This window comes from Echiichthys vipera (genome assembly GCF_963691815.1).
Source record: "Echiichthys vipera genome assembly, chromosome: 2".
NCBI classification, from domain to species: domain Eukaryota; kingdom Metazoa; phylum Chordata; class Actinopteri; order Perciformes; family Trachinidae; genus Echiichthys; species Echiichthys vipera.
The window spans coordinates 11141360-11167417 of record NC_139827.1 but is presented as its reverse complement, the minus strand read 5'-3'; the positions used below and the strand labels follow the sequence as shown (position 1 = coordinate 11167417).

The 26058-nt window shown below is 39.7% G+C and overlaps 1 protein-coding gene across 1 annotated transcript in view; it reads left to right on the top strand.

The window, feature by feature from the left end:
* hhip (hedgehog interacting protein) overlaps positions 1 to 9755 on the top strand; it is a gene marked incomplete at its 5' end in the record, with an annotated part of 33241 nt that extends 23486 nt beyond the window's left edge. The window contains 2 exons of the mRNA XM_083923760.1: positions 6981 to 7129; positions 7371 to 9755. Of these exons, the coding sequence (XP_083779886.1) occupies positions 6981 to 7129; positions 7371 to 7567 (346 nt within the window). The 3' untranslated portion in view covers positions 7568 to 9755. The remainder of the gene's footprint in view (positions 1 to 6980; positions 7130 to 7370) is intronic.
* Positions 9756 to 26058: the final 16303 nt, after the last annotated feature.

Genomic DNA, 26058 nt, shown 5'->3' with positions numbered 1-26058 from the left:
TGGTGAGACTAATATGATAACCACATACAGTATATCATACAAGACACATGCAACTGGCCCTCGTGAAACCATGGATCTATAGTTAATCACATTTCACTGCAGTGACGTTTTTTTAACGCTCATTTTCCTCCTTAGGTCTCCGTCTATAATGATATTATATCGATGTTGTGATATGAGGCTAGATATCGTCCTAGATTTTGGATATGGTAACATGAAATTAGTGTTTTCTTACTCACTTAGTCATTGTATTTACATTACTGATGATTAATTATCCAAAATCTCATTGATTCAATAGTCAACCCTACAATATTATTGCAATATCTATATTGAGGTATTTGGCCAAAAATATTGTGATGTTTGATTTTCTCCACCAAGTCCTCACTCTCAAGCCCTCACTGCCAATACATGCCCCCTGCATACACACTCAACAAATCACTGTGATTAGCACACAAACACTTCAACTTGATTTTGAGCAGCCCGGTGTAATGCTTAATTAACTGATGTTAAATAACTAGAGTATGTGGGGAACATGCACGCAAGTGCAACATAATTCAAATGTGTGTTTGTCACTGTATCATAATCCTTACCATATGCATCACAGTATAAGAAATCATTCTGATTGTGATGGATCTATAAACTATTTGTGCAAAGTACATGTGAAAGACATTTTGTCACTCAAGATGAGAAAATATGCATACAGGGCATGAATTCATCCCACATGATACACAAGGGATGTATAAGCATTTGTGTCTGATATATTACCCTGGCAGTAAGGAAAACACTGCAAACATAAGCAGACTTTGTAATTCAAACCAACTGCATAGTAAATTTCAAGCTGAACCCCAAAATGTTTCTTCCTATCTTCTTATCGGTACTTTTGCAGGAAGTTGAATGAGTGAGATCCTCCAGGGTTAGGGCCGTCTGCTCAGGTCAGAAAGTGGGACTTGTCCAACTTTAAACGTACTGAATGCACAAGAAAAGTACCAAATGAATATTATTTCTTTAGGCTAGGTCTGATTTGATTAAGAAAGGCAGATAAAGGAAGAGAAGCAGACTCAGTGAGAGAGTTTGCATGCCTCAGAATCACAATAGAAACATATCCGCAACTGATTATTCCTGGGTGACGACAGTGCCACCCAGGCATTAGCACAATTAATTACACCACAGATGTTTCAAAGAGGCCCTTGTGGCTCGCTCCATATTTATGTTTTCTGGCATGGCTGCTGGACGCATTTCTCCCAAAGAACACTTCTTTCCACCATCAAGTGGACTTGTTTAGTCTGTGCGTACCCTGTGGTGTTGGAGTCTTGACTCCTAATACACTCTGGCTTCGTTATTATGATCTTGTTACAGGGAGGATGGAGAGGGGTGACAGGGTGACAGTAAATGGGGTAGCTAACGTGTCTGACCTCAGCGCGTTATCAAGTCTGGTGGTCCTCCCCTTTTTTCTTTTCCATACTGCAAGGACATCTGGACTCTAAAGCCCTCTCATAAAGGGGTTTGTTTGAGAGTATGGTGGTTTTTGTGGTCCAGTATAGCATCTAGCCCTGTGTTGTGATCAACTGTGTGTTTGGGAACATAGAGGGGAAATGAGGAATTGCTAGGGAGGGCGGCAAAGGCTTACAGGGAAACATCAGCCATAAAATCCCTCAGCAGTGTTTGTGTAAACATGTCCTGGCCAGATGACTTCATTTTTAGGTATTTGTTTGTCAGTTGGAGTGCCCCTCCAATAATAAATAGGCCACCATGCATTTTGAAACATGCTTAATGTGTGTGGTGTGAGGCTGTATGAAGTGAGAGAAAGAGAGAGAGAGCAAGACAGGGCTTGTTTGTGGTACAGCAGTTGGATAGAAATATTTCCGATCATATATAGTTTATTTATGGTGACTGTAAGATGCAATTGAAAGCTCTGAATCAGAAGTAAGCGGACCTTGATTTTGGATTCACTTCACCATATATTGTTCCCAAAGGTTAAAAATGGATTTCTGTGCACGTATATTTTATTTAAGGCAAGACAAGTTTATTTGTATAGCACTTTAGACAAAATAATTCAATGTACTTTACATAAGAGATAAAAAAGTCTAATAGTATAGAGTATAATATGTAAATAATATCATGTCTGATTGAGACAAAATAGAATACTGAAGGTTTTTAATGTTGTTTTCCTATTTTATTTTGCTTTTATTAACTACATAGATTGGGCGAAGTAGTAGCCCTTAACCTAACTGTGACTTCAGTTTGAATGTTGTTTACTCTACACGTATACCATGGGTAGGTATTCATGGGCAAGTTTGGCTACTTTTCATTCCCCTTGAGTCTGCATACGATACTATAAGTATTTATACAGCATGAGCATTATATTTATGCAAGGAACAAATAATGCTAGAAAGACCTGTTTTTTTTTTTTTAGAAAAGAAACAAACTAACAGACAAAAGATATTATGATACAGTACAAAACAAGGATTTGTTTGAGCCCCTCTGTGTATATACAATACATCATGGGAATCATATAGCGAAGTTACATGTTTATCATGTCATAATCCAAAAGGCACATGTTGCACTCCATCCATGCAGTTGGACAGACTCAGCCTTGTTCTTACAGTTGGTCCTAGTTTAATTGTAACACACATTACAGAGCCAGACCTCCTGCTGAATTCTGGTGTAAAATGCAATTTGCCTTTCTATTTGTTACAGCCCCTCTCCACAAAGAAGAAGGGAAATCAGTATTATGAAAGACTTTTCACACTTTCAGGTTTTGTCAGCTGCAGGCTGGACTGATTGAATTACAGTGAGCAGAGACCTTAAAAAGACACAGTGAACTTCGAATGGGGTCCTGGGACCTCCTTTATGAACTGCATTAGCCATGGAAGTCACAAATCACTGGATGTACAGGGGAAGGAGACAGCGGGTGCTCGTTTGCGGATATATTTATCTGTATGTGTGCCTCTCTGTGCCTTTTTGTGTGTACAGATATAAACTGTGTGGGTGGTGCGTACACGCGAACATTCACATCTGTGAGCCTGTGTGAGCGTGTGGTACGCTAGCTCCCAGCACGCTGCAGAAAAAAAGCCTTTTCTTTATTTTCCTATCCCTCCTAAATCTTCCTACATCTCTGCTGTGGTCCTCCCCTTGACAAAGCTGCTTGCCAGTCCCACTGAATAGCCCTGGCTCCTACAATACACAGTAAATTTCTTGCACAATTAAAACAAGGAATGAAGCTACAAAAGAACCCCCCAAACAATGGAGTCAGATGACAAAACAGCAAAAGAGACCACACTGGGCCGTTTGATTAAGCCATTGTTAGGGCGCACAATGTACACCACTCCACAGCCCTTTTCTCACATATACCTCATGTCAATCAAACAGGCCCTGCGAGCCAACAAGCTAAACACACACACACACACACACACACACACACACACACACACACACACACACACACACACACACACACACACACACACACACACACACACACACACACACACACACACACACACACACACACACACTATAATCAAACAGATCAAGAACAAATCTGAGACTGAGCATCCACACTGCTCTGATGGCGCAGACCTGAATGGATGTCAGTGTTAAGATATGTTAATGTTTAGCTTCCCCTGATGTGAGGGCAGTTTTTAGCATAAAATGACAGTCTTAACCTGGCTTTATCTTACAGGATTTCTGCCTTGTCTTTGCGGCCATTCCTGAACTAGTATGCCTTTTTCACTCTCCACTCTATTTTCATATTAATTATGACATAATCTGCGATTCATTTCGGATTTTCGTCATTGTCGTCATCATCTCTCTCCCTGTCCATGTAGCTACCTAATGTGTGAGCACTGACGCCCTTCTCCCACTCCCTCGCTTTCACACATACACCACCCCTCCCAAAGTTGATAAATTCCCACAGTGGCTGTTGACCCAGCTGCCTTTGTCAAGTGGCGCTACCAGCAGGTGCTGTTTTCACAGCCACCCTGGCAGTCGTACAGACTGTTTAGTAGCGCTGCTGACCCCTGCCTGCTATTAACAGTGTTAGCTGCAGACCCCCCAATCCTCCAGGGACTCTTACTCTTTCTCCTTCTCCCTCTCTTTCTGTTTGCTTCCCTCCTTCGCTCTTTTTTTAACTGCATGCAGCCTGCAACAACAAAAGCCAGCACGGATGGAGTCTGGAGTTGGGTGCTGATGGGAGCATGGGAATCAACCCCCTCGCCCTCCATCCTCCAAATTTAAAGCGACTTTAACACACACACACACACACACACACACACACACACACACACACACACACGGTCACAGTATTGTCACTGAGCACTGCCATCAGTCAGTGTGTCTGTCAGTACATTTGCAACACATTTTTCAAACGAGGAAGTGAACACTTACACAGTTAAATAAATACATTTGTCACCACACAACAGCAAAGTTACAGTAATTTATCCAATAACTGACAGATTTCTATGTTAAGCTGTAATACGTCTTCTAGCACACATCAGTCACCGTATAATAGGTAAAACAAATACTATATTTACACAACTACTGAAGGTCAGAACAGGTGAGACTTAACCAATCAAATTTTCCCCACAGCAGAATACTGAGAGCACTTAAGATTGGTTGCACAGTTCGCTACATGTAAATAATACAGTAAACTTAAAACATTGCTGATTTCAGATTTAGTATACACAATTATCACCATGGTTTTAGGGTCTAAACTCCACTAGTTTTGGTTCCCACTGCTGATTGACTATGTGCTCTCCAGCTATGACTGATGAAGCCTGTCCTCCATTGGACTATAATTATACACAGACACACACACACACACACACACACACACACACACACACACACACACACACACACACACACACACACACACATACACACACACACACACACACACACACACATTGAGCTCACTACTAATACTCTTCAGCTCTCCTTTCAACATCAGTCTATAGGAGTCCAGTTATCAAGCCTGTGTGTAAAAGTGTCCAGCAAACTGTGTTGCCTCCTCAGCCTTTTACCTCAGTACAACAGAACTCTTTACACATCCATAGTCCTCCCTCTCTTTTTTTTACAAACACACACAGACAAATATGTGAGTGTGCGGGCAACTAAGAACCAGGCCTTTCACATTTGAACTTGATTACGCGGCCGCTGTATTATTTCCAGATTTGTAGGGCGTGATATGAAATATTCCGGTTTCAGCCCATTTGCTCATGTGCGTGTCTGGATGTTTGTCTTGATATCGAATGATCACAGTATGTCTCTTTGGTGTTGAGACTTTACACATGGCGTGTAGATGTTTGCGATTGTGTGTCTGCATTTTCTAAATCATGTTTCTATCTGCAGGAACAAAACCCTAGGTGTTGTTTTGTTCTTCAAGTATGGAGAATTTAAGGAAAACCAAGTCAAAACAATTGACATGGGTATTGAACCTGCTGTACAGTTTAAATCCATCCATCCATCAAGACAGTAGATTCACAATTGAAAGAATTGATAATATACAGAAGAGCTGCAATACATCAGTGACAAATCATTGGAAAATGTATATACAGTACAGAGCCTGTATGTACATTTTTGTACAGGTGTTTAAAACCTATGCCTTAAAAGTGCTATCCCACTGCGGTTACATAACAAAAGCTGCCTATCATATGAGATCAAATCATAGCAGTCTTACCCTGTGTACCTCAGCCAATAAGGCTTTTTGCCAAGTTCCTGCTCCTTGTTGGGCTATTAAATTATAAAAAAGAGAGAGAAGAAGTTTTGCCCGAAACTTTGTGGAAACTGGATGTGTGTTGGTGGGTGTAACTTCTCACTCAGGGTTCGTACGGGTGCTTGAAATCCCTGAAAATGTTGTGATTTCAAGGTTTGTACTTGTACTTAAAAATGCTTGAAATTGTATCTGCATTTCTTTCACAACAAATAGCTATAGAGCAGAAATACAATAAGTCAGAGCCTGAAATGAAAAATGTGAAATCATTTTTTTCAGTATGTATGTATTCATAGAAAAATGTTATTTTACCGATTGTAAGGTGCTGGAAAAGCTTGAAAATGGACCTTAAAAGTGCTTGAATTAGACCCTGGAAAAGGCGTATGAACCTTGCTGGCTTAGTGGCTTTTCTTAACAGTCTCCTTTACTGTAGTGTGCCTTAAAGCAGACATAAGAAGAAGGAAGCCATCCAAGTCCAGTCAAACAACCTGTGGACACTGGAAAAGGCATTTCTGTTTTTGACATAACAATTCTGCTAATCTCTCCTCAGTGTGGTGTAACCGGCCTCAAGTCTGACAAAGTGGGGAAACTTTAAATAACATATATCATGTTTCATAACATCAAATCTTCCAAACATGGAGTTCAAGTATAACTCACCTATACACGGCTCTTTACAGTAAAGTCGTCATTATTAGATGCACCAAAAAGTTTAAGGCATTTCAGAGACAGTTGATTGTTCTTTAAGGATTTAAAATTGTACAGAGTGACATTACTCAAGATCCAATTAACCTAGTTATTAGTTTAACCTGATCTAAATACAGAGCACATCATATAATGGCTAGAATGATAACCAACAGTATTTTAGGACTTGTGAATTACTGATTTAAGTATTTTCAGGATTCTGATATTATGTCACCACTGTTTGATGTGTATGTTTAAGCTGAAATACATCAGCTGGGAGAGTTAAACTGAAGAAGGTCCCTGGTTTGAACTAGGGTTTTGGCAGAAAATGTTCTCAGTCCTTGGCAACGACTACAAACTGAATCGAATTTTTGTGTTCATACAACATCCTAAAATGGCTGTATTTACCTGAATTGTAGGCTTGCTATTGTGTCACAATTGTCTAGTATAATTACTCTATCAGAGTGTGACTTCATTGAAAGGCATTAAGTGATATTATAAAATGGATTCCCAGTTCTGCTTTCTGTAAGCCATGTGACCCTTGTGTCCCCCACCTATTGACTTTCCCTCCTTCAAACAACTGTTGCAGGCCTCATGCCCCGAAAGAGTGCCAGCGTCAGGTGGAGCCTCCAGAGCTGCTGATGACAGCTTGTTCCAGACACTGTAAGAACGGTCACTGCACTCCTACTGGCAAGTGCTGCTGCAGCCCCGGCTGGGAGGGACCCTTCTGCCGAGTTGGTGAGTGCCTTTAAGTACTGTAGATTTGCATCTGCTGCTTTCAGAGTAGTATCATCTGGACAAACATGCATGTGTTGTTCCTTTTCAGATGTGTAAATGAGGTTTATTAATGCACAACATGCACAGTGGGCCTGCCATACTTTTCTCTTTTGACTTATGTTCCGAATGTTACAGAAGACCGGCATCTGTTTCTTCTTTTCTTAATTGATCTTTGACCGCTCTGCTCTCTCTGTGGCTGTAGCCAAGTGTGAACCAGCCTGCCGCAACGGAGGAGTGTGTATGGAGCCCAACAAGTGCCTGTGTAAGAACGGCTACTCTGGGGCCCAGTGTGAGAAGAGTGAGCGAGGCATGCCCAATGACCAGGAGAAAGACGGCATACTGGACCACATCATCGACATGACCTCGTACCTCCTAGACCTGACCAGCTATATCGTATAGGGGTGCGCAGAGGGGGGCTGCTCCCCACTGTCATCCTCAAGTTGACACAAATCTACCTACCACCACCAGCAGACTCTAACGAGGTGTCCTTAATATGGCCTCTTAATCACCCTCATACCAACACAGGCATGTAAACACACACACACACACACACACACACACACACACACACACACACGCACACACACACACAAATACAACTACAACCAGGATCCCTGTCAGAGTGCTTTTCATCCTCATCACCATACCAAACTCTTCCTCTTTCGCCTATAAGCTACTTGCTCTTGAGCACCAGGCCTGGCATCCAAGCCGTGTTCACACTTCGGAGAGACCTGCAGACAGCAGAGGAGATGATTGATAAGCATGGCCAAGTTAAGGAAGTTCCACTAAGACATTTCCTCTCTCGTTAAGAAAACGCTCACACACGGCTGATTCCACAGGAACAGGAACTCCACAGGAACAGACCATTTTAACCCAAGACTTTGGATCTTTTCAGGGGCTATCTGTTGCCTTACCCTAAAAAATGGAGTCTGAGGCATTTTCAGCCTAGACAGTTGATTGATCAGGGGTTCTTTAAGGATTCAAAATTGTAAGGAGTGCCATGGCTCAAGATCCAAATTTTGCTCACGAAACAAATGTCTACATACACAGACTTTGAAGGAACACTCTGCACCTGAAGTCAATGAGAGTCATGGGTCACATAGCGCCCGCAGTGCTTTGTACTATAAAACTCTAGCGGCACTAATACAAGAGAGATGAACCATGTTGTCTCACTTATGATGTTGTATTTAGTTTGTGGGCACATTGTCATAAAAAGCTATAACAGTATACGGTGTGTATACTCTGTTTTGCAACACTCACTTGCTATCAATGTACAGAATGGATCTACGACAGAGGACTGTTACCCACAGAGAAATAGAAACGACTGAGTGAGAACATTTTGTCAAAGCCAGTTTCATACAATCTGAACGGAGTTTTTGGCTCCCATGCACTGTATTCATGTTTTGTTTCATTCACTTTATTATTCAAAATGAATTTGAACATGTATTAAAAGCGCAATGAGAGTAGTTTAACATTCACACATACGGTACACACCACACTATCACAGGTATGGTTTAACAAACTCTTTTCATTGCGTCACACACTGAAACTGAACCCGAACTCAAAACTACAAAGAAAAGAGAAAGTGATGTATATTTCCAATAGAGCTTACTACTTAGCATTGCAAAAAAAAACAAAAAAAAAAACTATAGCATTATAATTGTTATCATAGAGGAGGGTTTATTTTTTTAAGCGTAATAATATATGGGAGAGAATGGTGTTTATAGAAAGCAGTTTTACACTAAGCTTGTCAGTTCATGTCATTTCATGTTCTTGTACTTATACATATGCAGCTTTTTCCTCTGTTAAGAAAGACACGTGATGACAAGTATTTTTTCTACTCTCCCAACCCACTGTAAAGGTAATGCATGTCCGTACCTGCAGAGAATAATTTTGGAGCAGTTGGAGTCCATCTAATTCTTATGTGGTTTCATTACCACTGTCAGAAGTGTGTCTCAGTTGTGAGATGATCAAACGTCTCGTCGGGCCACCGAGTCACCGTGGAAGCAGTTTACAGTCAGAGGCAGATCTTATCTGTAGAGAGCAGATTTAAGATTAACCCGTCTAATGGAGATAATGTCGATTGAACATTTCACCCTAATGAACACAGACTGAGGATTGTCTGGAGCCACATTAATGTGTTGTGTCTTTTGAAATGCCAGATAGAAGTTCCTACAGATGCAGCAGACATGCATGCATGCTTAAACTATCTTATTAAGAGCTTGACATTTGATCTGAAGTCATTTAAATTCCATAAAGAGTCTTAAAGGCAGACAGGCAGTTTTGCTTTCTCCCCACCTTTTATTTTGAAATACAAGTTTCCAAATATCATGGTTAATTGAAGTTCAGTGTCAAAAATATGTATTTGTTCTTCATCTCCCGCCTCGCTTGTGTTTGCTGAAATAAATCAACTCTACCTGGTCAAAATGGAATTCATGCTGTAAAATGGAAAACTATAATTTTTTTAGCACTTAATGTGAAAGTTGCATTGTAGCTGCTGAGATGGCGTGGTGTGAATAGAATAACCATTTTCATTATTTAAGTAGTTACACAAATAAAATAATTATTTAAGTTCTTCTATGTTGTTTTTACCATTGTACTGTATGTGTAATTTTTTTATTCCTGTATTGTAAATAAAACTAGGGATAACTTGGTTTCTCTACAGAAATATCAATATGTCTATTAAAATTTATAGCATGTCTGAAATATGTGTCTCTGTTATTTATTAAGTAATATATGGTAAAACGTTAGATTTTTAAAAGAATAAAATAAACATACACATTGAAAATTCCCTGGAAAAAAGCTCAATTCAAACCTGAGTAGATATTTATTCATGTATCATTGCAAACTTTGCAAAGACTGAACAGGAGTTGATGTTACTCAAGCTCTGTCCAAAGGTTAAAGATAAATAAAAAATGTGCCTACCAAGACCTCCAAGTGAGGGATAATGTGAGCGAGCTGGTCATTATTGTGAATGGAGCCCTGACAAGGTGTGGTTTAATTAGCAATAATGACGGGCTCAGTCTACATTATCCCACTTGTTATTTGACTCAAAATATTGATTGCAATGGCAAGCTAACGTTTTTTGCCACAGCTGACATTAAATTTACCAGAATTCTTTCTGTGGATTAGTGGATGTGGTCCTCACGAATCCAGCTCCAGAACTGCGTCTAGAACAACAGCCTGTTATACAGAAATAACAGACCAGATGAATGCCGTATTGATCCGAATCCAGTAGCCTATTTAAAAAAAAGCACACTAACACGTGTCATTTAATATGGCATATATATATATATATCCTTAAAAAAGACACTAATTAACACGTGTCATTATATATACATATATATATATATATATATGTATATATTTGTACGTATATATATCAAACAACTGCAAACAGGGAAATGGCAAGCTTTCCCCAGTTCAAATTTTAAAAAAAAGAAAAGCACCCAACAGATGACATATATAATACTAATTATATATATATATATATATATATATATATATATATCCTTAAAGAAGTCACTGTGGAGAAATAGTCTCCCAACACCCCATAAAACCAAAACATGTCATTTTTACACTTCAAATTTGTACATGTTACAGTATATAAGTATAATATTTTTACTTTGAACTGGGGAAAGCTAGCCATTTCCCTGTTTGCAGTTGTTTTGAGCTAAGCTAACTCGTTGCTAGCTGTAGTTATATTGGGCAGGGAGATGGGCAAGTGGTATTACTCCCCACATAACTCTCAGCAAGAAATCAAAAACTGTTCCTGTGAATAAAACTGCAGTGTACTTGTTGTGTAATTGTTTTTTCCGTCCGGAAGACCATTGATGGACATGTCTCTCTCTCCCCTGTCTGTCTCTCACTATATGATAACTATATGAAAATTGGCAACAACAAAAAACTGTTGTGAAATTATTGAGAAATTACACGCCTGTTACCTAAGACTTTAGTCCAGACATAATCTGTCATTATGGGATGGCAATTTAATGTATCCTGTTCTTAGACATGGCCCCATACTGGGAATTGTCTCATTTCTGGTAAGTCAGCTGCAACATTTCCACTGATGGTTTGTCCTCCAGCCAGGTAAAAAGAGTAAAGAGAAGGATGTTGAGAAAATGTTTAAGTTAAACTAGGGCCAATGTGGCAATAGGCCCAGGGTTTTCCTTTTACCCCTGCTTGAATGGAAAAGCTGCCTGCAGAGTTGACAGCGGGGAGAGAGCCGAGATGGCTGCTGCTATGTCGTCATGCAGCGTCATGACATCGCTCAAAGTTCAGCCTGAAAATTTCCTCATTTTGAAGTGGAAATTCTCCACTCTGTTTTTCGGAAGTACGCATGCATGGAGGCACACACGCAAGAGCCGCACTGCTGATGGTAATATTAATTTCCTTCTCAAAATACCAATGAGGCTTTGTGTTGTATAATGATAGTGAGTGGAGACCACCCACCTCACTCTGGTCTCCCTTACACATGCACACAAGTGCACACACTGCCATATTTAGAGTAATGCAATACTCAGTTGTCTATGCACTGTTCAGATCCAATCAAAATTGCATAAAGTGGAACTGTCCAATAGTGCTGCGAGGTCCAGCTTATATTTGAGTTTATACACTATCTGTGGCATGAATCATTACTTTTCATTTGGAATAGTTTTCTTTTTCCTTTCCGAAGGGCCCTTGTCTGGCTATCTTTCCCAAACAGTGTAACCCAGTACTTTGAATAAACATGAGGAGCCTGTATACCAAATATTTGTAGGACTGAGATGGCTGGAAGTGCATGCTATAATATTGTATACATGAGTGAAAGAGCCGGCACAAGCAATACTTATAGGGTAATAGGAGGAGTCAGGAAAAACAATAGCCCCGTGATTAAAAGGACAGGTTGTTCTTTTTCTGCTCATCCAGACGAAAGTGAGCAATTCATTATGCTGTACAGTATTTACTTGTGCCCCGAGTCATAAAAATCACCTAAGAAACAACTGGATACCCACAGAGAGTTATCTGGGTGTACACTGTGGTGCAGAATAATTACAGCTGAAACTGTTGAGGCCAATCAATCCCATGCAAACTATTATATAGATAATTATATTATTATTATTATTATTATTAAAGACTGTATATAAAGACTGTTTAATCTATGCATACAGGTCAATCTTAAACTACTACGATTAATAATGGATGCATAATGTAGAGCCGATACTTAGAGTTAGAGGGGGAATTTTTTACACGTCGCAAAAAATGAAATGCGAATTAGGTGCATATCCATCAACTTGTTTTAGAGCAAATAAACTACGCTACAGCGTAGTTTCATCAGAAGTTGGCACTATAAGCTACGACTGTCTGTAATCTGTCATTAAACTGAGCAGAAGAAGTAGCCTAGAGGTTGATAACCAGATACAAAACAAGTCACCTTGGCCATCTAACCCATCTATGAGAGAAATATTGAGTGTTCTTTGGGAATTTGGTTGAACTGGGTGAGTTATGATTGTTCTTTTAGGTCAGCTAATATTGGTTTGTTTCAAGGTGTCCAGAAAAGACATGTTTTAGGAATATCTGAGAAGATGCTAACAGAGGGACAGCTGGTCAGTATGAGTGAAAGTAAATGGTTATGTTTTAGTAGCACCTTTTTTCATGGTAGTCCTATCCAGGTGTAGCTCTATTTGTGCAGGAGAGGACTGTAAGTATAACAGCATTCTCTAAAAATAAGCATTAAGTGAATATGTAGGTGCCCTTTTGACTGTGAAGTTTATAAGTACAAACATCAGTGTGCTCGTGAAGGTAAAACATAACACTACGGGTACAGTAATGTGTCTTACGCAGTGGAAAAAAGATATATAATGCTACCCAGCCATACATGGAAACTTGAAAAGTCTGGACTTGGTGTGAAATATGGGTTTTAATGAGCTAATTGCTTAATAGCCTTTTTCAAAGTTTTATAAATATTATATGCTATAAATCATTTTGTCCAAGAAACGGCTAGTCCCTTTAATAAAGCTGGTTGAACTGAATTATTTTAAATGCAGACCACCATGTTATAAGGTTTTTTTTCTTTTACTAGCTTAACAAAAAAAAAACTTTTTTTCCTCTGATGTCTGGCACAGCTCCTTTATCAAGGCCACTCCAGTGACTAGGTTTTTCTGATACCACCCATGTCCACCCTTGACACTTTTCTGGAAAAGTCTCCCAATATTCACCATTAATGTGACATCGCTTCATGTCTCGTTTGTCTCTCCCTGCACCATGAATAACTGTTTCCACTGTGATCTAACTGTACGTTACCACTTCACCACCATACCACAAAATCACTGTTAAATGTACAGCAGCATGTTGTACATTTGGCTGAGTTTGATGTCACGTATTAACAGATGAAGTCATGATGTCTTGTCTGGAAGGATCCTGGGGAGTGACGTTGATTAATGTTGTGCATTAACATCTGTGTTTGTCCACATTGGCAGTGGTCTCCTGTGATTTTGAATACAATCGTGGCCCCTCTTTGTTCGAACATATTGATTCATGTGAGAATATTGGATCTGGGCTGTGTAAACATGTGTGGTGGTTGTTTCAGTGAGTCTGTACTTGCCTGTGTACATGTGTGTGCATGTCAATCCCCCGGTTGTATATCTGGTTTTGTCACACCCCTAATTGCGTAGTGTATTCTGTGACCTCATGTGTTTACTCTTGGCTGACTCAGAGGGTACTACTGCTGAAACACACGAGTAAGGCAGCTGAAATCTCATATTCCCTAGCCCTGATCACTTACTAATGAAGACACACTTCCCTACCAGCCTGCTGCTGCTGCTGCTGCTGCTGCTGCCTTTTCTTTCTGCCTCACTTAACTCTGGGCTTATCACATAACAAAACAAACCTTGCTCGACGACCACCTTGGAGGAGGTTTGGGTGGTTTTATGCAAGGCTGTTGCTTTTTGTTGTTGTTATTAGCTAAGAGATTTTTTGCGGACTCTTCACACCTCCACTATCTCATATTTCACACTTCATTAGTTCATCTCAATATCGCAGTTATCTACATCAATTTCCCATCCTGAAGCACTTCCTCTTTTCTTTTTTTATACCTCTAAAATCAATGCTTATGTTTATCTCCTCTCCTGATGGTACTTCATTCCATCACTCCCCCTCGGACCTTTCCTTCTCCCCCCCCCCCCCCCCCCCCCCCCCCTCTCTCTCAGCTCCTGGATTCAGAGTTGTTTACTCTCCCGGACCACAGCACTGACTCGCATCCATGAAATGATGCAATTAAGGTTCCCACTGGGGCTCAATCTGTCATGTTAACACATGCTAAACCCCCACAGAGGGCTGAGAGAAGCACTGAGTGTTGGGAGACAGGTAAGACTGACGGGGGTGAAGAGTGGTGGTTAAAAAATGAGGTGAGTGGGATGTCTTGTACTGCAGAAGACCTTTAATGTAACCATGATAAATTATAACACACAACACTACAAACATCAGTTTTGGTTGTGTAAGTATGCATGTAGTGTGTTTCTGAATGCCCAAGCCTCATCCCAACAGTCCTTTTCTATTTATTTTGTGTATTTATATATTTATGAAAATCTATTTTTTGTCAAGAGAGGCTAACTGAAAGAAGGGTTTAAAAAGTTTTGATTTAATGAGCACAATTGAAAAAGTTGAAGACATACAGCTCTGAGAGCCATCTTTGTCAATGATGTCATCATTTTATGGGGATTTACATGCTATGAGTTGTGCAGCAATATCCCCGGTGGAGTCTAGACACAGGTGGTGGTGAAAGAGTGAATACATCTAATAATCTGTGTTGATGTGATGTGATGAGGGATTCCTGACACGCTCACAGGAAACATCCAACTAATTCTGGTGAAAGGTAGCAGGTCCCATCAACCCTAACCCTAACACCTCACCTATTTGGAAAACAGGTTCAACTAAATCACCATGGTAGTGACTTGTCAGCCATGCCCTGCACTATCATCTATTTTACTCTAAATGGGAGCATCATTTCCAAAATGAATATCATGATGTAGTAAATAAGAATTAAAATCAGTGATGGAGCACTTAAACTCATGAGACAATATGTGTACTGTACAAGACTTCTTTTTGCAATCAGTGGAGTTGAACCCTTCTGGCCATTGGAACAACTGTTTTGTCTTATTGTTTGTTTGTCTTATTTATTTTTTTGTCTTTATTATCAGTTGAAACTATATGGGTTCATGTAGAGCATGTATGCATTTTTTTGGGCCTGATCGTAGCTCTAGTGAAGACTGGGAAACTAGCAATGAGAGTTGTGCTGCGTTGTGCGCCTCTTTGCACTGAGTGTAAGATACTGTAGACCTCTGCAGCCCCTTCCTCATTACCGCTTGTGGCTAGCGGCTCAAGGCTACATTAGCCGCTATTAGCATAACACACCTGACTATTTGATTGAGCAGTCAAGGGTTGTTGTATTGTAGGTAATTTAGGTACTTATGACAAATGCTAAACATTGACCAAACTCTTATTAGACACTAATGATACAAAGCTCCACCAAAGACAGTGAACTCAAAGATAGGCTTCTTCATATTTTGGATTAGATTGACGAGTTGTCGCTCGATCAGCATCATCTGTTTTTCACCTATTTTTGTTGTTGTTCTTTTCTTTCCTGTCAAAATCTGCTCATCTTTTACTTAGCATGTAGTCTTGCTCTGTGTATAAATCATCCTAACCTGAACCTTTTTATCTTTGCCAGCTGCAAAGCACTCGAGTTTCTGACAACATGAAATCATGAAACATACAATCGCAGCTCCCCGGTTTGAGACAATTAGTATTCCTGTTCACGTTTGGTGTCTTTCCTAATTGAGGAGAACAATGTAACAAACAGTTTGTCACAGAAAATCATGAGTATGTACAGTAGCCTGAAGGTACTTATAGTGCATGTGAGGCTTTTCATATATCCTGTAGTGTGAGATATGTGTGTGTGTGTGCGTGCATGTGTGTGTGCGTGCATATGCATATGAATGTGCGTGTGGCTGTCAAAGACAACACATCGCTCTTTGTCTGCTTCCCCTCTCTGTGATCCTAAGCCGGGCTAGGTAAACAACTGATGTCGGCTGGAATGGACCACCTAGGTATAAGTTTCCATGTGGGGGTATCCCCTCAAAGCAAAGCAAGGAAATTTTCCGAAACACATTAAAAAGAGTTATGCAAATGGTTTACGGCAGCGCTCGTGTGGCTGTATTGTTATATTAATCTGTATACACTGTGGCTCATCTTGGCAGGGCCCTTTGTTTGCCTTCACTCTTAATCTGCAGGGCTCATCTCGAGCTTACATCACTCCGAGTCAACAGAGAGACATCCGCTGCAGCCTTACTGCTAACACTAGAGCTGACACTGGGGTCAAATAGTGTGTATGTGTTTGTGTTTGTGTGTGTCTCTGTCAGCCGAAGAGACCAAGCAAAGCCAAAAAAGGTCCACTGAATGTCCACTGATATTCACAGGCACCTGACCACTGCAGCCGAGCAAACTAATCCAATTCTGTACCTCTCATTTACAAGAGAAATGGCCCAGAACAGTTTTCTGATGACTGCGCCACATATTTGCTCCTCAAACCCAGACTTCCTACCAGAACTGTCCTGCCTTACGAGAAAAAGGAACAGCGAAAGGAGAAGAAAGTAAAGCGTAGTTGGTTTTTCTGTGCTTGTAAAGATGTGGTTTCCTCTGACTGAAGTGGGGCCATAGCTTGCATCAGCCCTCTGTCCGTGTGTCTGTGTGTCCAGGCCAGTGAACTCTGCCAGATGCCTGCCGCCTTGTTATCTGTACAGGCAGGGCCCGTTCTGCTGCGCTGTGTGGGCCAAACAGTTTATCACACACCACTAGCAAAGTGGTTGGGGTCTTGCACAAGTGCTAGCACACACACACACACACACACACACACACACACACACACACACACACACACACACACACACACACACATACACACACATGCCCTCACACACAGAGAATATTGCAGGAACACACATGCATCAAGACCAGTGCAAACTCTGCATGCAGATTCTCCAGGACTATCATCCCACTACAGCCTGAATCTGAAAGTGACTCTTGGTCCTTTTTGTTTCGTTAATTCCTTGAGCATAAAATATCAAATTACAGAGTTGGTTTAAAGAAATAGTTTGAGAAATACTCTTGTTCACATTCTTGCGGAGAGTTAATACGATCAGCCAATCAGCCTAGCTTAGCATAAGGCCTTGTTCTTTCCGAAATATATAACTATCAACTAACTAAAATATATAACTATCAATACCTCTAAATCTAATTTATTTAGCCTGGTTACTAACAGAAAAGTAAAAGTGACCATTTGTGTTTTTGAAAGATATCGAAATGTCTTTGCACCACTTGTTTTTGTTCAGTTCAGACATTCATGTTGTCCTCAGGATGAATTCAATATCTTTGTTGATCTTTTAATTTCTCCTTTTAAAAAAAATAAAAAATGTAATTTAAGCTAGTTTTCATTGCGATGATGTTTGTTCAAGTGTTCATATTTCTGACAAGTTTGGTTTTAATCAGTGATTTGATGCTGTGCAGCTGCAATTACCTTGCAATTGGTTGGGTGTGTGTATGTGGGGACTTTGATCAGACCCGATCACTACTGCGTGGAAGTGGAGGAGCGCTGTCCATCTTTATATAGTCTATGCTACAGGCTGCTAGAATGGCTGTAGACTCTTTGGACAAGCTCATCAACTCTTCACTCTGGCTACATTATTAATGTACGTGAGGAAACTGCCAAGCAACAACCTGAATGAAGGAAGGAAATCATTTAATTTCCCAAAAATGTTGAACTATTCCTTTAAGGTTTGAATTAAGAAATGCATTTTTAATGAGTAAAAATAAACGTAAAATCTTCTCATTAATTGTATAATGAATCAACAGTTACAGTGGAACAATAAAGTCAAAGGAAGGCTTGGTAAACTTAAAGAGCCTGATTGTTTATGGCTCTGCTGTCCCAACAAATTGCAACAATGCGTATCCTCTCAGTCAAACCCACATACAATCACACAAATGCACACCCATAACTCCAACTCCTGCGTCAGAGTGCACTCTACAAAATGAATCATAAATAAATCTAGTTACTGTTATTGCAAAAATGGAGGATTACAGAGTAAGCGTGCCCTTTTTCTCCGAATATATTGGACTGAATAAAACATATTGCTCCGTACTTCTCAGAAAATATTGCCCATTCATTCTCATCTGTGCCACATAAGGTAGAAACACATATGGTGTATCATTTACTTTGGCGATGCTCTGGTGTGCTGCCTTGCCATTGCCAAAACCCTAAGCCTTGTTTGGTACAGAGACAGCCTGTGTTGGTGGTGGTGTACTGTGTGCATCCTAATCTCTCCAAAGCTCTGTGTCTAATGGCTGCAATGCCTCTCTGTACACTGTGTACTTGCAGTTAACTATAGCCTAACAAGCATAGCAAAGTGGTGACAGGAAGAGGTTGCTACACAAACAGACTAGTAAGGAAGGGAAAATGGAAGGAAGGAAGGAAAGAAAGAAAGAAAGAAAGAAAGAAAGAAAGAAGGCATTAAAGGCTAAGTCAATTGCAATGCAATTTTTTGACATTATAAATAGTTCGTATGTTTATATATAATTGCAGAGACTGTGACTTTGAAATTAAAAATCAGCCTGCTCTCAAATATATGAAATACATGCCTGTGTTGTATTTGTGCCATGTGTTGACAAACATTATGGATTTAAACAAACAAACATTAATTACCAAGGCTGTGTCTGCATCACACATGACCTGTCAATCAATTCAATAGTAATAGCAGGCTCCATTCTTGTGTTTAACTGTGATGGTGGGGCTATTTTACATTCTGTCTATTTAAACTTCAATCATCCATTAATCATCAAGCCTTACAATTTATACAGCCAAGCAGCAGCTTCTGGGCCTGAAAAGTGAAGCCAATGCGTAAGTTACTTCAACCTGCATTATTTCTAATGGTCAGCAGTGGCGACTCCACTGTTCGCAAAAATAAGTCTGATTGGATAGAGATCTATTAGAAAACGACTCTACTTTTCACTCGATGTATTGTATTACCACAGTAAACGTTTTTATAATGTTCTTTAATACAGCATGATGTTCATTTAGTCAATGATGGTCCCATTAGGAATAAGGGTATACTTTAGGTTGTGGCCAGCTTGTGATTGACAAGTTGTTATCACGGTGTTGTGGGGTTAGAATCCTTTCACAGTGTATCTTTAGTTCATGAAAGTTAATTGGTTGCCTAAAAATGTCTGGTTCACCATTTAGTTGATCTAAAGACACACTAACGGCCAAAACTCTGTACATGAGATACGGACCTGCCACCTCTTTTTTTTTTACCTGCTACACAGACAGCGTGGCTGCTGCCTGCTTCACTGTGTGCATGTTGAGTTTTGTCCAGTAATAATGTAGTTGGTTAAGCAGAGTTTGGAACCATAGGCTACATTAACTGCTACTGAATTGATAAACTGGATCGTTTTAACTCCAGGATCATGGATACACATTAATTTTACATGCAATGTAGAAACACCATTAGGTTGTTCTGCTGCCTCTGGTACAATGACACATTTATTTGAATCATTTTGAAATAATACTTGTTTTTTTATACAGCTCTATGTTCTGTGACGCCTGCATCGCAAGACAGCAACGGCCACAATGCCAAACTTGAGACTTCAGAAATGTAGTCCACAAACCAGTGGGTGACATTAAAGTAACTATGTTGACTTCTTTTTATACAGACTATATGAAACAGAGAAAATCCCTACATCTGTTGATTTGTGGGGTCAGTAAATGCTGCGCTTGTTAGTAATAAATAAGGGGACTTAATAATATAAAGATATAATTACGCCAGTAAGTCCTAGAGTGTTGTCTTGACTAACTTTGTTAACTTTTGTTATGATTTGGCACTGTAAATAAAATAAAATTGAATTGAATCTCTTTAAAATAAGAGAAAAATCTGGCAATGGACTGATTTCATTTGATTCTGTGGTTTTATCTATTTTCTTGTTATAAGTGATACAAACACCTCATGTAGCCCAACATCATGAGTTTCTTGAAACAGATAGCCTTATGATGGAATAATAAGTCATTTCACCACACTGGCATAAGCCTGATTTAAAAAGTGAAAGAGGAGTCGACTCAAACAGAGGGCAATGGTTTCCTTCAGTCATCCAGAGTAAATGTGTAAATGTACATAAATGTATGTGTTCCTGCACATGAAAGGACAGATCACAAGCGGGAGAGAGAGAGCACTACAAAATGCAGCGCCTGCACCCAGATAATCAGCATCATAGTGATGGATGGAGTGAAACTTCCTCCCTATTTCTCTCCCCAAATCTGTCACATTGTCTTCATGCCACAGCCATCCCTGCTGTCCTCATCAGGCCCTCGCAGGTGTCCCTTCTGCTGACCTCATCCCTGACCTTTACTCTTTAACCCTTCACACCTGGGCGACTCCTTTGCATACCCTCTCCGAACTCTGACCCCGGACTGTCCATCATCCTGGGGTCACCTCGTAATGGCATTAACCAAAAATAACGGGGAGCTCAGTGGTGATGATGCTCTCCGCTCAGCTAGGGAGGATACGCCCATACTTTTACACACATCATACCTTTCTTTTTCCCTGCAGGGAGGCCTAAATATTGAAACAACCATGCAAGTGGTTATTCATATCCACAATATACCAAAGACCAGCCGATTATCTATTGCTATTATTGATTGTTTGGGGGATCTAAGGGGAGCACATTAAAACGTGTTGAATAATGTGGGTTTCCTGCATTAAATAGAGAAAATAAAGCTATTCATGGGTACATAGGTCAATATCTGTTTTACATAAACACTCATACATACATTCATACTGTAAACTTGCATGTGTATCAGAACCAGATGTACTTCAACTTTTTTATGTGCACTTGAAACTATGCATATGAATGCATGAATATAGAGCAGTGTGCTTATCATGCAAACCATTAAAAATACAGTATACTGTATACTTTTTACTAGGAGTCACATAAAACTTTCTCTACCAGTTATTCTGTCAGCCGGGCAGCTCCTGCAGGAAGCAGCTGCCCACATTTTTATATGATGTGGCATTGTTTTGGCTCTGTTAGCCCAGATAACTGAAAGTGACAGAAAGTTGCAGAGTGGGATGTTCATTCTCACTGGTACTGGTAGTGCACAGTAGCAGCCAAAGGAATGATCTGGTGCAATTTGAATACAACACATTGAAGACGATGTTTATGTCAAACTCCAGTGTTATCTTTTAGTCAGGCCTTAGGTTATGGTGTTCACTTCTATTAACTTAAAAGTTTAAGCTAAAGCTTGATAAGTAGTAAGTGATTGTCCTTCAAATTATCTGATCATACCAAATTTTTGTTTGTAGAAAAATTAAATCATCCTGGTAAAAATTGATCGTTACCAGTCTAAGTCGTGAAAATCAGAAGTGCATGCTCGCCTTTCCTCTGAGTTAAACTTTGACTTAAAAAAGTTGTTCAAATTCTTTTGTTCTTTAATTTTCCTTTCTAAGATATTGTTAAAAAGATATTAGACAGGTCATATTTACAAGAACACAAAGAGTAACAGAACTTATCTGATCACTCAGGCTTTACTTTTTCAAAGATGTTTTATTTATTACTTTTGTTGTCTGTGATTTTCTTGTTTCTAAAGCATGCCACTGAAGTGCAGGCCATGATTCCTTTTGAAAAGGAAAGACTTCCAACGTTATTGTGCTGCTTCTCATTTGAAACATGCTCTCCATGTTAGACGCCAGAAAAGTCTTCCTTAATACTTCCTGACTCGTGTTCTGAGTAAAATAGACGCATGTGTGCAGTATATTCCCATTTTATTTGATTTTATTCCAGTTGGAGAGGAAACAAATCGTCCAACTGCATGTTTAAGTAACTTCTTATATTCTTGCTATTCATATTTTATCCTTTTCTGAATATCATCTGTAATTAATTCCTACATTTCGTTATTTTTCTTGGCAAGTCCTCCAGGTGTGACAAAACCTAAAATCCCAAAAGATAAAAAAAAAATACAGTTTTGAAACCTCAAGCAGACCTTTGACAATTAAACCCAAATTAAGCCATTAGTGGTAGTATTTAACTCCAAAATTATAGCCAGCAATTATTGAATTAAGTTTAATTTGACTTTATAGTGCACTGGTGGTCCTTTCATCTCTGTTGGCAAAAGAAAATGCATCTGAATTGTCATGAAATATACTCTCGTGTCACTATTATATATCAAAAAGTACAATTTAATAAGAGCAGAAGGGCTGTCTATGGCATGTGTGATTGACCACCAACATTGCTCCAGAAATCTTATTTTCACATGAGGGGGACTCACTCCAACTTCATCATTTATGACTGATGTGTTATATCTTTTGAGCAGGTGGGGGTGGGGAAGAGGCTTTACATAAATGACATCTGATCTCTTTGTGGGGCATCTCTTTTGAAGTTGAGGAATCAAAGACCACCAATATGTTACACCTCTAATGTGGTCAAAAGAGGAGGAGGAGGAGGAGCTGCAGATTTGGCGCAGACACACACTTGTAGTCTTGATCCGCTCCCACCAAGTCCATGCTGGCAGATGGAGGCGAGCTTAGCACGACTCTCTGATCAACTCCTGCACTTGCCACACACTGCGCTAGCACTGACAACGTTTATCATTCTGTTTTACTGTTGACGACCACTTTCTTTTTTTCTCCGTTTCCCTCACTCCTCTTCTCTTTGGCAGGCAGGATTAAGTTTAATTGTATCGTTTATGACAGATATGGAATGAGGTTTGGCACTAATTCAAGGCAGACCGTGCACAGCCGTTTTATGGTTTCTTTCCACCTCACTTGCTGATGTGTGGTGGTGACACATTTGACAAAAACCATCCAACATGGAGGGTTCTGTGGGGGCCTGTGTGTACAGAGAGAGATTGAAAATGAACTGAGACATAACTTTTACACACACCAATTTTCAATTTTCAGTCACCCATAACTGCACCTTCTTTTCTGCCATCCAGCACCTCATACAATCACATTCCTCTACAAGTATGATTGTTTCAATCTTAAAACTGTGTGGTTTGCAGTTTGAGCACCTCCACGCTATACGGTCTCCTCTGCAGCGGTGGCACCCTGGGGCCACCTACCCACACTAATCTCATAATTAGCTAAATCGGATTGGAGGAACCTGCAAATATGTACCATTTGTTACTAGACAAATTGAGGTGTTGATTGAGAACAGAAAAGCCTGGTTTGCTGTAATCTGACTAAACAAGCAGGATAATGTTGGCCCTGGTGCAGATAGGTATAATCAGTTTATTCTGGACCCTCGGTGAAGCTGTGGGGAGGTTAACACACGACTTGTTTAACAGCTGATGTTCATTCCACAGACAGATGTAATGTTAAGGCAAGATGTACATGCGTGCGTGCGTGCGTGCGTGCGTGCGTGCGTGCGTGCGTGCGTGCGTGCGTGCGTGTGTGTGCGTGCATGCGTGTGTGTATGCGTGCGTGCGTGCGTGCGTGCGTGCGTGCGTGCGTGCTTGTGTGTGTGTGTGCTTGTGTGTGTGTGTGTGTGTGTGTGTGTGTGTGTGTGTGTGTGTGTGTGTGTGTGTGCACTTGCGATTTTGCATAGTGAGCGGACCACCAGGCGTCCAGACAGGGAATCAGCCTTTGAGCTTAATACACCGGATTGCACTCTGATCAGTGCTGCTAACAGTTAAGGCTTCAAAGGCCTTCTCTGAGGCTGCCAGCAGTTATTTCCGACCCTGAGATCGTAGTGCTGACCTCTGGAAAACACTTAGTCCTCATCTCTGTCCGTCTTACAGTTTTAATGAATAATAATGTATCATTTTTTGCCGTAAGTTTTAATATAAGCAAACAAGACAAAGGAGAAAGGTCATTATTTATTTAAAATCACATAGTCAGAGTATAATGTTAAAATATAGCCTTTACAACCAAACTAACAAAGACAAATGAGTAAAGATGATAAGAATATAATAATACATATATTAATCAAACCGTCCTCATCAGCAGATTAAGTTTTGTTTTCACTGGCCTACAGAGTTTATATTTTGCCCAGCACTTTAAGGGCTTTTTGTCCATGTTGGCTTCAGGCCGTCCTCATTCACTGTTTGTTCATGTAATTAGGAAAAGTAATGCACTGTAATTTGTGTATAATCCATTTATTCATTACTGTCGAAATGTTGTTCGGAGTAAAGAAGGAAATCTGGTAGCCTGTACTAGCATTTCTTTTTTAATAATTAAGGCACTTCAACAAAAACCTTTATTTTATGAAAAATAGCAGTGAGCCTTCTTCTTGCAGTCTCTTCCACAGTTTAGTAACTGTAGTGGGTTTCTTAGACATTACTTTGTTGCCAAAGATTTTCTGGAGATTCTCCACGAGGTTTGCCTTGGTTATTTAAAAAAACATGCTAGTACAGCAGTGGAATAGCCACAGCGGATATTCTATCAAATTCTGAACAATAAAAAATAACAGTTTTTCAGAATAAATCAAGTTTTAATACTTTGTTCTCCTTTGATCTCCAGTGTATGTATATATATACACTGTATATTCCGTTCTTTGCATTCCCTCCATTCTTTCTCGGTCTTCCTCTTTTTGTTTTTCTCTCTGCCTCTCTTTGTCTGTCCCTCTCTCTACTTTTGCACACAGGTGAGCTGTCAAACCTGCAGCCTACAATTACATACAACCCTCCACTCTTGAAAAAAAACCCTCACACTTAAGTGCGCTTTGGCATGGGAAGACACCTCTGCAATTGCCTTTCAAGGACACATACATCACAAAACGAGTGTCTCGTTTGACGGAGAGAAGGTTTTAAGACGCTCGATGTAGTTAATATGAACTTTGAGGGTTATAATAGAAACTCCGGTGGAAGAAAATGATTGAAATAAGCCAAAGAGTCTTTGTGGTGCTGCTGCATTTCATTACGCTCTCCATAGCTCGTCATCAGGACAGGTAAGAAAGAGTTGTATGTAAATGTAATAATAATAATGTAAATCTGTTTTTTGCTGTTAAAAATCAGTAATGTCTGAGGTTAACTTTTCCTTTAAAAGCAGAGCATTACAGTTAGTTTCCTGTGCTATCCTATATATCCTTTCCTATATAAGAACTGAATGAATTTGTGCTATTTAGTCAACTTCTTTAAAAATGGGGGTTCATCCAGTACAGTGTGATTGATGTTACATGAACTTACTTGGCCTGTCTAATCCTATAATAGCCTCTTAGTGTGGTGTGGGTGTGAGGAGATTTAACAGCAGCTACAATGGTTGTTCATTGGTTCTTTAGGCCCTGTGGTTTATTGCACTTTTGTTTATGACAGCAGATTTTAATGAGGAAGAAACTATTACTGCTCAGAATTGAAGGACTTTTTCTGGTGAATGTTTGGGAATTAAGAAGGTGTTTCATAAGAAGTTACAATACACAGCTGCAGTAAATAGGTTCAAGTGTGCTCAAATGATCCGGAAAGCTATAAAAATGAATGAGATATTTATCTGAATATGAGTTTTTAATTAAGTGATTTTTCATTGTAGACTAGATTCCCTTTTGCTTTCTTTTCCTTTTTTATTTGCTTTTTTAAAATCCCTACTATTTTTTCTAAATCTTTCTTTAATTGTCATTGTATTAAATTAGTTTCAATTTATTTTCGTTTTTATATTCAAGCTACTAAATAATTGTTGTCAGGACTGATGTTACATCTGTCTGCCAGTTAGTGTTGTCACAATAGCGTTATGTTATGTCTGATCTACGTATTTTGCATTAAAGACAAAAACTTGTTTTTTATTACAGCTGTTTTTGTGATTGTTTTTGATTTTGGATTTGATTTTCTGCAATAGAGACTTGATAGCTGTCTGAGGAATTAGTTGCTAATAAACAATCTAGCC